The sequence below is a fragment of the Muntiacus reevesi genome, chromosome 17 (genome assembly GCF_963930625.1).
Source record: "Muntiacus reevesi chromosome 17, mMunRee1.1, whole genome shotgun sequence".
NCBI lineage: Eukaryota > Metazoa > Chordata > Mammalia > Artiodactyla > Cervidae > Muntiacus > Muntiacus reevesi.
The window spans coordinates 27702308-27717175 of NC_089265.1; the positions used below are offsets into that span (position 1 = coordinate 27702308).

The window sequence follows — 14868 nt, forward strand, 5'->3', positions numbered from 1 at the left end:
TTAAACAAGTTAGAATGTTGTGAAACTTACACAGTGAATTATGAAATTCTCCCTCTTTAACAGTCCCTCTGCATGGTCACTCCCCATCAGTTGAGTTTTTAGTAATTAATTTCCACAGAAGTAATTTGTGCCCATGCCAATGATATGTATGTATGTATGTATGTATGTGTGTATGTATGTATATGACTTTTCTGTATGTTTTCACCTACAAATCAGAGACCATTAATATACCCTGCTTTCTGCTTAAAAAAGCCTTTGATTACTATATTTTAATATTTTCATATGAGCATATAATTCTTTTTACACAATCCTAATTTTTATGCAATTATTTAATCCATACATACTCATAGCATATTCTGATTAAATGAATGAGTACTGGCTTTGGAATATGAGGGACTTGGTGTTGCTGTTTACTAGTCGTAGTGTCCTGGGTAAGTTATTTCTCTCTGTGTTTTTGTTTCCTCATCTGCAAAATGTGTATCAGATCTTCCTTTAGGGTGGCCATGACTATCATGATGGTCAGGCACATTTTGCTGTTGTTCAGTTGCTAAGTCATGTCTTACTCTTTGCAACCTCATGGACTGTAGCACCCCAGGCTCCTCTGTCCTCCATTGTCTCCTGGAGTTTGCTTAAATTCATGTCCATTGAGTTGTGACACTATCTAACCATCTCCTTAGAAACCCTTATTAAATAGGTGTCATTCATATTAGTCTTGTTGCGTTTGACGTCTTTTATCAGACATTGATCAAAGTTGCTTTGAAACCATTATTTTGTCTTATTTTTCACTAAAAATCATCAAATTCTAAATGCAAAAGTCTTTATTTGATTTTAATTTTCTGCCAAGTCTTAATGGTATATAAGACTTAAAAGGATGAGAATTAAAAGTCCCAGAATGAGACTTAAAAGCCAGCGCCTGCCATTCCTCTGCTGTTGGCACATGGATTTCTCCAGAGAGCTCTTCAGTAATTATGAGAGAGAGAAGAAATTACAAATGACTCCTTCTATACCTACCTCTATTGTCTTGTATCTATCTAGGGTTGGAGTTTCTAAAATAATTAGGCCACTGGGAATTTGTCTCTTGCTCTTCTCTGAAAGTAATCATGCCTTTTTTCTCCCCTGCGAATTGCTTACAGAGGCTGTTGAAGAGTAACAAATATGGAGCCCCATGTGTTATTGGCAGAGCTGACTTTAAGCTTCCAGTGATTTTTTAAAATAGTCATATGTATTTTGCTTTCTTGTGGAAAAGTGTATTTATTTTATAGCTAGCTGGGCTTCCATCAAGTTGTGCTGCAACTTGCAGCACAAAAAAATGAGATTTTAAGTTATTATAATCTATTTCAAAGCTGTCTACTAGTGAGTTTCTGTGTTTTATGTCTATTTATCTAAACCTTTTATTTATAATCTCAATAAATTATTGAATGTGCAAAGAAGAATCTCACATTTTTTGGATAAAATTTCCCAGTCATCTTCTGAATGAATTTACCATTTTGTAAATGGGAAAGTTTGCCATACAATGAGTCCAGGAGTCCCGAGCTTTATAAAGAAAGATGATTAGAACATCTTTTTTGGGTTGCTTTATTAAAGTTTTTGGAGAAAAATGCAAGTTGCTATCAAAGATGATTCCCTACTTCTATCACCGTGCATTAAATTATTATGCCAGCTCAGTTTTTTATTTTTTTAAATTTTTTAATTTTTTAAATTTTTTTGCCATCTCAGTTTTTAGAATGTAGGCCAGATAAAAGGGAACTAGCACAATTTTAGCCTAAATGTCAGATATTATGATTCTTGTTTTGTACATGCAAGTAGTTGTAGGAAGGCTCTTTTCAAAGTCCTCAAGAGAGGCTGAAGAGAGAGTATTTTCACAAGTCTAAAGCCCATGTCTTCTTCAAACCTAAAATGTCCACTCAGCCACAAAGACATTCCTGGATTCCTCCACCCTCTCCTACTTCTTGTTTATATGTATTTAGTAGAGCTAGATATTTTCTTCCTTGTCTTAATGATGAACAGGACATCACAGTCTCATGTGGACTTTGATTCTTTAGAATATTCATATTCTTACAGTGATTCTGTACGTGCCCAATAAACACATACTAAACTTATATACTCATATTATTTAGATCTTGCTGTATTTCACAGTAGGAAGCAGAAATACTTTTTTGTTCCCTTGCTATGAGAAAAGAAGATGAAGATGACTAAGCACCATGTTAATGGTACAAATGTTTCTAAATAACTAGATCCTACATGAAATGAAAAACACTCAGGTCTCTTTATGCTTAAAGGATTATGAAACTTGAAGTGGGATATGGGGTTGTTCAGGCAAATTAGTGGTGTGAGGACAGAGAAGAGATCAGGGACCCAGCATTAAAATATATACTGTTGTGTATCCAGGAGCATCCTCTCAACTGTGGTTGACTGTAATTGAGATATAGCAGTGTTTGCTGCAATGATGAAAATTAAATACACCTAACACCCCCCAGTGTGTGTAGCAGATATCTATGCCATTTGTAAAGCAGAAAAAAAGAACTGTGAGAGCAGCAAGGTGCAGAGGTTAAAATGGCAGGTTAGGACAGCCAGGGTCTACACCCTGTTTTACAACTGAACTCTGTGACTTCCAGAAAGCAAGCATCCTTTTGGTTGCTTTAGTCCCTGATCTTTGAATTATGAATCATATATATGAGATTATGTGTATATATATATATATATATATATATATATATATCCTTATTTATTTATTTATATTCTTAGTCCTTCATGGAAATGAATAAAGTGCTTTGAAATCTTCAGAAAAACACATGAGAAAGATGAATAGATTTCTTATTGTCTTCTAAGGTCATGTTAAATTAGCAATTTCTTTTTAGGACTCATTACACACAAACCTCATGGAAAATTTGTGGGGATCTCTTAAAATTATTTTTTAAGATTTTTTCCAAAAGAAAGACAGGTTTCATTTCACATGTGGCTGACTTCTCTTGTCTTTGTTTAGGTGTGTGAGGGTCAGATGAGAGAGCTGGATTCTTCCATCATCAGTGCTACTGACCGGGACATTCCCAAGAACCCCTTGCTGTTCAGTATCACTCACAAGCCACGTCATGGCCTCCTCATCAATAGGGCATTTAGCAGAAACTTTTTTCAATATAAGCAATCAGTCAGCCCTGACCAGAAGTATGAGCTTGTCTACAACTTTTCCATGGAACTCCTCAAGAATGGTATATCATGTTTCATTTCAATTTGTTTGTTGTTGTTGATTTAATAATTTAACCCAGAAAAGATAGTAATAAACCACAGAAAGAGGAATTGAAGAAATGGCCTTTGCCTATATTCATTTATCCCTCAAGGGTTTTCTCTGGGCTCTGGATTAATGCAGAGCATAAAGTCTCAGCTAGACAGAGTGGGTAATTGAAAAAGAAATAGTATCTTCTTTCACCTTAAGAGCATCAGTAAAAATGATATTTTTGAATTTTTGTATTTTACCCCAAGGTTTTAATCACATAATAAAAAAATTCCTTTTAAAAACTATTGAGATTATGAAACTAAATTTAAAGAGATTTGTCTGTCAAAACCTCCACATTTGAAACAAATATAGAACAACCTATAATAATTCATTATTCTCTGAGGTGCTAATTTGTTCTTTAAGGAAATGACACATTGAAATAGCAGCCTAAAGTATTTTTTCATTACTGTTTTTGAAAAATTGATCTTATCCCATATGCTCATGTGCTCAGATGTGTCCAACTCTTTGTGACCCTATGAAGTGTAGCCTGCCAGGCTCCTCGGTCCATATGATTTTAGAGGCAAGAATCCTGGAGTGTATTGCTGTTTCCTTCTCCAGGGGATCTTCCTGACCCAGGGATCAAACCTAAACCTCTGTCAAACTGTTTTCCAAAATAGCTTCATCATTATACTTTTCTACCAGCTACATATGAAAGTTCCATTTTTTCCATGTGAATGTTATATAGGCTTTAAAAATAGTTTTTCATTTAAGTTTTGATTCACCTAAGATTTATTTTGATTGTTGGCTTGAGGTAGGGATCTTAATACAAATTCCCCTAAGTAATGAACTAATTTTTTGTTTCATTTAAATACCCTGTCACTATTGTTCTCTTTTGGTTTATTGAATAATATATTTTTCCTCAATGACTTTAAGTAAGACCCTTATCAAATACTAACTTGTTTAAACAGGAATTTTTAATGAACTAGAGGGTACTCTTACTTTTAAAATAATTTGATTTTACCTTATTGCGCTGATTAATGAGCTCATGCTAATAACAATGCCTTGGAAATTAAAACAAATTATTTGTGACAGGTTTTGAAATGGTTTAATCATAAGAAAGATTTGCTTTCTCTCTTTCTTCCCTTTGTCCAGGAATGAGGTTGATGTACATGCATGATGATTCAGAGAGTCTTGCTGATGACTTTACAATCCAGGTGTCAGATGGGAAGCATAAAATACTTAAAACCATTTTTGTAGAGGTCACCCCAGTTAATGATGAAAAACCAATGCTGAGCAAGTAAGTTACCTGAAAAGAGTCCATTTGAGATTCTATATGAAGTTCCAAGGTCTGGAATACTAGATGCAAGTGTAATGTATTTCCTCCAGAGAGAAGTCTTTAACAATTCCTGCCTGTTGCAACTTTCCCACGGACTTAATCACCTAGAACCTTCAGTGCAAATGTTAGTTAACATAACTCCTCCTTAAAATTTCTCAAATTAGCCTTTTAATTATTTGGTTTTCCTCTAAAACTTCTATTTAGTTGTCAGTAATTCAAAATGATCATACATACAATATGGAATGAACAGTGTACTAAATATTTAAGCACACGCACTTATACACGTACACACAAACCAGAGAGTAATTAATAAATAAATTCAACTAAAGTATGATAATACAACAGAAGATAGTCCCTACTGTGGATTTGGTTAAGCTTTGAGCTAAGAGTGGCTGAGGGAAATATATTGCCATGATTTTTTTCATCGCCATATTTCATTGTCCTCCAGTCCTCTTCTGTGTTCCATAGGGATCAATATCTTGTTGCCACCTGAGGTCAAGATGACCACCTTTTAAAAATTCTGTATTATACTTTGCAAACTTTCTCAGTACCTGATCAGTTTGATCATAGATACAGAATCTTCATTGGTTATATTTCTTTAGTTCCAGCCATTTCTCTTATCATTGGCAACTATAGAGAACTAAAAGGTTAACTAAAGGTTAAAATTTTAGGAAACCCAACTCTTCTAAGTTCCTAGATCAAGGGAGCTGTGCGCTTCTTGGTACTCTCTGACCATGTCAATGGTGTAACATGATGGGCATTGAGTAGACAGTCTAAGTTTTTGTTAGGAAGTGAACAACTTCTTGAAAGTGTGTAAACTCGGAAAGTCTCCTCCACTTTACAGAAAAGAAACAAATCCTTTCCTTATCTTGCTGTTTACTTATGGCCACTGAGGTCCTTGGATGCTGGAGATAATTTTTTGGAGAGTTGCATCTCAGACATCAGTTTGACTAAGAGTATTCAATAGGAAATTTTTGTGTGGGTGTTCTTAGGATTTGTGTATTTATAAAAATTTTTTCAAATTGTATTGATTTCTGGGCTTATAACTCATCTTTCTTTTGAAACGCTTTTCCTTATTTAAGGAATAATTATTTGTTTAAATTTATTTTTATTGGATTATAGTTCCTTTACAATGTTGTGTTCCCTGGTGGCTCAGATGGTAAAGAATCCGCCTACAGGAGACCCAGGTTTGATTCCTGGGTTGGGAAGATCCCTTGGAGAAGGGAATGACTACTCACTCCAATATTCTTACCTGGAGAATACCATGGACAAAGGAGCCTGGCAGTCTACAGTCCATGGGATCGCAAAGAGTCAAATATGACTGAGTGACTGAAACTACTTTCCACTGTACAGCAAAATGAATCAGTGATACACATACTATTTCCTTATTTCCTAGCTGGAATGTTCAATTAGTATAATGTTAATTTATAAAATTGAAAATCTGAAAGATATTTTGGCAGTAAAAAGCCTCCTTTCTGATGACCTCACTTTGTCTACAAAAGAGGGAGAGAGGTGAAAAATGATGTTTATTAAATACATTCTATACAGCAGTGTGCTGTATTTGTTCACATATATTTATTTAAATCCTCACCAAAACTGTGTGAATTAGCTATTGTTTTCTTCACTAAGATAGCTAAGACCAGAAAGGTAAAATGACTTAAGGCACTCATTCAGTCTTATCTGATTTACTATTTCTTGCTAGGTTTTTGCCGTTAAACTTCCTGACATAGCTTCATCTACAGAATCACCAACGTTCCTTCAGCCCTGCTTTGAAATCTCTCCTTTTTCCCCCCTTTTCTTCTTTTCCCTTCCATATGTGTCCTTGAGCATATCACCTGTTGCCTTCTTCTCTCAGAACATGCTCCATTATTTTTTCTCAACTGCATATTCCGTCTCTTCCCTTTTCATTCCTTCTGCTAACAAGACACAGGGATATGGTTAATAGTGAAGGGAGCAAATTCTGGAGCCAAACTGTCTTGATTCAGCCACTTGTGGGTAGTGTGATCTTGGGAGAAAAAGAAAGTGAAAGTTCTAGCTCTTCAGTCATGTTCAACTCTTTGTGACTCTATGGACTGTAGCCCACCCAGATCTTCTGTTCATGGAACTCTCCAGGCAAGAATACTGGAGTGGATAGCCATTCTCATCTCCAGGGGATCTTCCTGACCCAGTGATCAAGCTCAGGTCTCCCATACTACAGGCAGATTCTTTACCATTTAAGCCACTAGGCAGGCCCTGATTTGATATTGAATGTATTACTTAACCTCTTGCTACCTCTTTGTCAACCTCTTTATAAATGAGGGTAATAACGTATCCTTTTCATGTGGTTGTTGAAAGAAAGGGCTCAATGAATTAAAATATGTAAAAGTATTTGAAAGATTGGTTAGTCCATAGTAAGTTCTCATAAATGTCAGTTATTATCATCATTGCTAGCAAATATCTTCATTTTAGACTGCAATGGTGACCCAGTCCTTCATTCATTTCAGTGCCAAACTGTTTGAAGAAATAGCTTGTGCTTGCTTCTTCCATTTCTGCCAACTGTCTCCAAATCTAATGGCTTTCCCACCAAATCTAATGGCTTTTCTCATCTGGCTGGGCCTTGTTAATGCCCCTCCCTCTCACGTGTTCCTGAGGTCAGTTCCCAAATAAATTACCTAGACTAAGCCTTTGTCTCTTTCAGGGTAACACACAGTGACACACTTTCTTCTCTCTTGAACCCTCTGACATTTATTTCTGACCATTTCTTTCTACCAGACTCCTTATTATCTTCATTGTATTGGCTTCCTGTTTCAGTTCATCTATTTCTATTAGAAGCACCACTGGGAATTTCCTGGTGGTCCAATGGTTGGGGCTCCATGCACTCATTGCCAGAGGCTGGAATTCAATACCTGGTCAGGGAACTAAGACCCACAAGACGTGAGGCCCAAAAAATAAGTAAATAAAATCACCACTAATCTCCATAGCCCCAAACCATCATTCTAGCCTCCTAGAATGATGTTGATCTTGGAGAGACAGCAATCTAAGAGAGACTAAGAAGAAAGATCTTAGTCTCTTGCCCCAGAATTGAACATGGGTAGCCTGGATGAAAATGAGGAATCCTCGCCACTAGACAACAAGGGTCTGAAGGTTAGAAGCAAAGTGACTCTGGCTCTTATCCTTATTGAAAAATGCGTTTCTCAAGGAGGCCAAAACTGTAACAACAGGTACAAAGTTTATTATCAGAGACACAGCTTAGCATATGGGAGAGCACATAGAGAATCGTTTTGTGTGTTTAAGAGTGAAGTAAGGGAGAAATACACACCTGGAGAGAAAGGGTATGTGTGTCCACCCTAGTGAGGAGTGCAGTAAGGAGGTGATTTAAATCACTTACATAGGACAGTACTTCCAGATCTATGTTGACCTTTGGCCAATTATCTTGTTTCTTTTCCCATATGTGACCTGTTCAAGGATTCTCCCCAACATGTGTGTGCACCTTTTTACTAAGATGGATTCCACTGCAGACGCTTGTGGGTACATGTCCACACAGGTGGTGCGCCCTGTCTTTTGACCACCAAGGAGTCTTCCTGCATCTGTGCAGACAGAGAAGTTTTCCTTGACCTCAGAATTGGTCCTCTTGTCTCTTTACTTCAGCAGCGCCCAGCTTCTGCCACTAGCTTTATGCTTGGAGTGTCTGGGTGAGAACAAAGCTGCAATTTTACTCCACTTGACGAACACCAGCTGTTCAGCCCAGGGGCCCATCTATCTCCTACCATCTCTCTCCTACCTCAGTGGTACTATAGTCTCTTGTAAAGAGGAGAGCAAAAGTTGCCTCCTACTACCAGGGAAGGTGTCAGTTCTGAGGAGGCAAGAGAAACCTAGTAAGGTTAGAACTGAGGTGTTTGGGCTTTGACTTCTCAGCAGAGGACTGGAAGGCTGTTGAGAATGGTCAGTTTGCTACAAAAATGTCCTTGATCTTAATCCCAAGGAAACAAAGTGTTTTTCTCAGAAACAAAGTGTCACAGTTTGTTCATGTGTGATGACCAAAACCAAGAACAAAAAACAACAGGTGGAAAGAAATCCCCTCTTTAGTTTGGTGAGACCAGGGAAAATGGCAATATTGGCTATGAAGGCGGTCACCCTTTACAGGACACATGAAACCACAGAAGCAGCTTCTATGGTAGAAGGAGCAGCTGCTCCCTGCCCCAGCCTTCTCTTCAAGATGCCAGGAGTTGACCGGGCAGCTGTGGCACTTGGAAAAGATGAATTGCTGTGAAAACAATGCTAGAATGCTAGTTATCCAGAAGATTATCAAGGAGAAAGAGTAATGTAGAGGGCTACAGATTTCCTGAATATCACCAAATTCATAATCGTCTATCATAAAGGGTACCAGAATACCTGTGAGTAAGCCATTTCAGCTTTTTAAGTTTCTGTCTATAAAATTAGAAGGAGAATACCTAGCCCACTTACTTCATGGAGCTGTTGTTGTATTTGTATCAAATAAAATTTTGGAAAAATATCAGTTTATAAAACAAGTTTTAATATAAAATTATAAAGTCTACACATGTAAGCAGGAGTAGGTAATTACCTCATGCCATACTCATCAATCCTGGCTAAATGTTTTCAGCACTTTCACAGGTAAGGTGAAATGAGAGCTGGTTTCACAAGACTGACTCATCATATTTAGTACTTTGGAGACTGAAAATCATTCCCTAATTTTTGAAGCTTGAGCACTGTAATAATCATTATGACTGCCCCCTGTTAAAGCAATGTCTTCTGTTTCAGTATCAACCCAGGTATCTTTTTTACAGGAAGGCTGAAATTACAATGAATATGGGTGAAACTCGTATTATTTCTAGTGCTGTTCTCTCAGCCATAGATGAAGACTCACCCAGGGAGAAGATTTACTATTTATTTGAAAGACTTCCCCAAAATGGGCAACTTCAACTTAAGGTTGGTCGCCTTTTTACTTTTATTTTTCAGATTGACTGTAACAGGTTTAAATTTTTTCAATGCACAGATTTGCATAACCGAATTTATTCTGTCGTAATCATATTTGGCCCAAAAGTAGAAATTTTAATTTTCCTACTTTGGAGTGAGCTCACACTATTCTAAATTTACTTACTCATTTCAGGGTAAATTCAACCAAAATCACAGTTTTTCACTGCTCATTTTTCCTTAGGATTGTACCTAAATTGGAGGACAGGAAGTTACGGGGGAAAGCAAGTTGTCTAGTTTCTGATGAGAATCAGGCATACTTTGTGATATCTTTATTTCCATCAGATTTTTATTTTAAAAAATGGGCTTTATTCTTTAGAGCAGTTTTGAATATCAACAAACTGATTCTAAAGCTTCTCTGGAGAGGCAAAACACCCAGAATAGCTAACACAATATAGAAGAATGAAATTCAAGGACTGACACTACCGGACTTCAAGACTGACTATATAACTATAGTAATCCAGACAGTGTACGTTTGGTACAGGAACAAACAAATAGATCAATGGAACAGAACGAAAGTAAAAGTGAAATCGCTCAGTTGTGTCCGACTCTTTGTGACCCTATGAACTACATGTAGCCTGCCAGGCTCCTCCATCCATGGAATTCTCCAGGCAAGAATACTGGACTGGGTTGCCATTTCCTTCTCCAGGGGACCTTTGCCATCCAGGGATCGAACTCCATCTCCCACACTGCAGGCAGACTCTTTACTATCTCAGCCACCAGGGAATCAGAAATCTCTATTTCTGAGAGCTCAGAAATAGACCCACACAAGTGTGGCAACCAATTTTTGACCAAGCAGTGGAGAAAAGATAGTCTTTTAACAAATGGTGCTCACCAGACTAGTTCAGACTTTGTATGTGATGCCCAAGGATCAACTCAATACAAATTACAGATCTGTCACTTGAGAAGGTCACTCGAGTAACTCATCAAAATGTCTATGTGATTATTTGAATGCTTAACTTTTAATAAAATGTAGACACAGCCTGATAATAGCAGCAAGGACATATTCTGTGTGGAACAGCTTGATTGTCTTAGATTGTAGGCACCATAGAGAATCGAAGTGAAGAGAAATCACTGATTTAAACTGAGGTGCAGCTGTGGCCTTATTTCATTTCTGAGAGTAATGAAGCAGAAATGCAGTGAGAGCTCACACATTTGGGTGGCATGGGAGCAAAAGTGTTTTTGGTTATGTAAAAATCCAGATGGGTCCAGGTTCCCAATGTGGCGCCATAGAGTTCTCTCCCAGCTCCCGAGGGGTTCTCCAAGTCTCTCCAAACCAGGGACCAGGCCTCCTGGACTTTCTTGTGCATGTTTGTTTTCTTGTTGACTATCTTGCATTTTACCCACCTTGAGTCCAGCTCTTATTTTCTTCCTCTTTGGGGACTTGCAGACGGATTTTGTCAAGTCAAAGCCCACACTTGGGAATGCAAGTAAGGAATTAGGTGGAGATGAGGGAAAGCAAAATGTATCTTCTTCTATATTTACTTTCTGGGAAAAGACTATAAGGAAAAAAGTTAAATAGATTACAGGCTGTCTGGTTTAAAACCTGAAAGAGTGCTTTAAAAATTAAATTTTCAAATAGACCTTATAATGCAAACAAACAATGAACCTAATTATTAGAATATAATTAACTTTCACCCAGTGAGAACTGGGGCAGAGCCTACCTATGTGTAAACATCAGCTGGGCATAAACAGTAAAGAGGAGGGAACTTTATCAGATAGAGTGACAAAAGGAAGTGGTAACACGGTGAGGGGAGAGGAGGGCATGTGAAATAATGCGTCAAGGGAAATGAAAAACAAATGTTTAAATTTCTGTTACAGTCTCTTCAAACATAGGAAAAGCCCTAGAGATAATATCATATAGTAAATTTTTAAGATGACATTTTTCTTGAATTATGTCAGATGACTTTTACAAGCCACTCTTAGGGAAAGCTATACATCTTAAGAGAATAACAACAGAATTATTAATCAGAGACACATTTATTATTACTGCATTTTCTAATACTCTCAGTTGTTAGTTCTCCCTCAGCATAAAGACCTCTTTTCATTGAAAATGCCACAGTTTCTGCACTGAGTTCTGTATAGAATATATGCTTAAATAATGCTGGGTTATTTTTAGAGAGTATAATTAACAATACATATATGATATCTGTAGTTATTTTTGTGCTGACTCAGGATATAAATGTAGGGAATAATAGAAGTTTTGATCATTTTCTTTGGTCTTTAGGAAACTTGAAAAGCATAGGGACAGTAAATACACCCATTCTGTTTGTGTTTTATCTACTTCAGATAACTCCAGTGACAAACTGGTTTGAAATACAGGTTTTATTAGTTGGGCAATGATATGAACTAAAAAGAAAAAAGGAAATCCCAAGTGAAACACGTTTAATTTTTAAAGAATCAATTCCAACAGCTCAATTACCCACCTGCTCTCCTCAATTGAAATATTTAATCAGCTATGATGGCTTATGATAAATACCTTAGTAGCACTGCAGTTGAATTGCCACATGACTTTGCCAAAAATTCTTTGCTTACAGCTAGTTTTTTCCCTCAAGGTCTGAAATGATTTCAATACATTTATTTCAATGGAAAATATGAGGTAGAATGGCAAAATAATTGAATTTGGGGTTTCCCTGAATATTGTTTATATTGGAAGTTTTCAGAGGATATGGAAGATGTTCACTAACACACCTTGGGAGGAGGGGGAAACCTGGGCAGCTGACTAATTCTGGCATCTTTCAGATAGGGAGGGACTGGGTCCCTCTGTACCCTGGCATGAAATGCACTCAGGAAGAAGTGGATTTGAACTTGCTGAGATATACACACACCGGGGCTATGGACTCCAAGAAGCAAGACAGCTTCACCTTCCACCTCTGGGATGGTGACCATAGGTCACCGGCCTTTGACTGTGACATCACCATCAAGGATATGGGGAAAGGTAAAACATTTCTAGCGGACTTTATCGGGACAGACTTGCATAGCAGAAGTGCACTGGTGTAAACCTCTCTCATCTTCTCTCTCTCTCTTCCTCCTTCCCTCCTTTCCTTTCTCCCTTCCATCCCTTAGACTTGAAATTCCATCAGTTATGATTTGATCCTTGGGCTCCTCACTTGTTTTGCCTGGTTTACAAGAGTAGCCAATTCATGTGTTATTTTCAGTATTTCAAAAAGCCCATGAAAAATCCAGCCTTGTCTGCAATATGGCTGCACAGGTTATTTTAACTGTCAAGGTTTTATGCTTTAAGGAAAATTTTACAAATCAATGCACCAGCTCTAGTTTTATCTTCAGGAATTGAATGATTACTTGAAAACAGAATTTGAAAGGGAAAAGATTTCCAATGCACTAATGATACAGGAAATAGAAATGAATGTATTTTTTAAAAATTTAAAATAATAAAAAGGAATTTTGTTGTTGAAAAAGTTGAAAGTTGTTACTCTTTTCACTTTGAAAGTGCTAACACATACACTTTAGGGATGAGGGAGAATGTTGTAAGATAATATGCTTTTCTCTTTTTAAAAAAAAAAAATTATTTTGTATTTATTTGGCTGCACTGGGTCTTTGTTGCAACACACAGGATCTTTAGTTGCGGCAGGCGAACTCTCATATGCAGTATGTGGATCTAGTTCCTTGACCAAGGATTGAACCCAGGTCTCCTGAATTGGGAGTACAGAATCTTAGCCACTGGGCCACCAGGGAAGTCCTGATAGTAAGCTTCTCTTGAATTAATTAAGCAGACCATTTGCATGGTGGGACTCAACAGCACATAAATGTCAGAAGGAGGAGAGCAAAAAAAGTACTGAAAGCTCAGCAAGGGAGAGAGTAGGTCTTTGATTCTCAACTGTGACTACTGTATACTTTCACTTAGAGCTTGTGTGAGGAGAGTAAAGATCCTGTCTCATTCATCTGTATAGTCCAAGATCTATATAGTCTCAGGATCAAGCAAAGTGTTAGATCCTTAGTACATGTTTGATTGACAGATTAACAGAATGCTTTTTTTTTTTTTTTTTTTTTTTTGCCTTGGCTGCCAGAAAGCTCAGAGCTAAATTAAATTGGATGCTTAGGTATAGTAAAAGTTTTACTTCATGTTTGTGGTAAAATTGCAGCTGTTCTGAATTTTTGTAAACAAATTTTAAGCCAGATTGACTGATTTTGATTTTTTTTTTTTTTTTGAGGGGAAGACTGTATATTTTATTTGCTTATTTCCTTGAAGATTCATAGTAAGTTTATGTTACTGTACACATTTATTTCTCTTTGCAAAATAAGACTACATTCTTCATAAATACTTGTCCAGGGAAAATGGAATACAACTGAAGTATCTGGGCAGACAACATATGTATTAGGCTGGCAGACTACCCTGTCATTCTTAGCATGGTGTATTCCCTGGGGAGTATAGAAGTGTTCTGTTCCACACACGCACCTGGGGCTTCTTTCTAGACAGGGGATTCTTTGTCTCTGAAGGCCTCGGAGTCACTTTGGGAGTGAGATGTGGATGACAATGGACTTCCCATGTAGTGCAGTTGTAAAGAATCCTCCTGTCAGTGCAGGAGACGCAGGAGACATGGGTTTGGCCCCTGGATCAGGAAGATCCCTTGGAGGAAGAAATGGCAACCCACTCCGGTATTCTTGCCTGGAGAATCCCATAGACAGTGGAGCCTGGTGGGCTACAGTCCATGGGCTTGCAAAGAGCAGTACATGGCTGTGCATGCACACATGGGCATGTGGAGGAAAATGGGAGAATTTCATGGGCTAGGCTTGGAAGTAGGGTACTTGCCCTCTATACATCCCGGTGGCTGAATCCTTAAGGAGGCTGGGTGGTGGAAACTGGAACAGTACATCCAGAAGAAAAAGTACTGAGGCTGGTGAGGTCCTCCCTAGTCTCTGCTACAATGGGCATGTGATTATTTTCTTAAAGGACTTGTGAAAACTTAATCAAGTAGACACAGTAACCTGTTGAAACTTTCAGTAGTTCAGAAGTTTTTTTTTTTTTTTTTAATTTGGTGATATTTTTTTATCTCTGTACAGAATCCTATCCTTCCTTCTTTCCTCCTCCTTCTTCACGGCTTTGATTTTTTTTCCTTCCTTCCTTCTTTTTGGAGGAAATTTTCTCAGGTTGTAGTGTAACTTTATAATCAGAATTGTTCATGTCTAAATAAAATTATACTGAATTGTTAGACTAAATTAGACCCTAACATTAGCATATTTGAACACTTTTTGGGAGCCATTATAAATAACTTTATGCTTTCCCATTGTGCCATGACTTCTGATTTGCACGGTGGCAAAAATGATCGGACATCTTTGAGAAAAGTTTAGAAGGACATTGCCTATAGTTGACCCTCATCAATACTCTGAC

General features: G+C 37.5%; 1 protein-coding gene across 1 annotated transcript in view; it reads left to right on the top strand.

Moving 5' to 3' along the window:
- The window catches only part of FREM1 (FRAS1 related extracellular matrix 1), a 145735-nt gene that overhangs the window by 77506 nt on the left and 53361 nt on the right, over nt 1-14868 (top strand). The window contains exons 19-22 of the mRNA XM_065908057.1: nt 2984-3206; nt 4364-4508; nt 9332-9473; nt 12261-12456. Of these exons, the coding sequence (XP_065764129.1) occupies nt 2984-3206; nt 4364-4508; nt 9332-9473; nt 12261-12456 (706 nt within the window). The remainder of the gene's footprint in view (nt 1-2983; nt 3207-4363; nt 4509-9331; nt 9474-12260; nt 12457-14868) is intronic.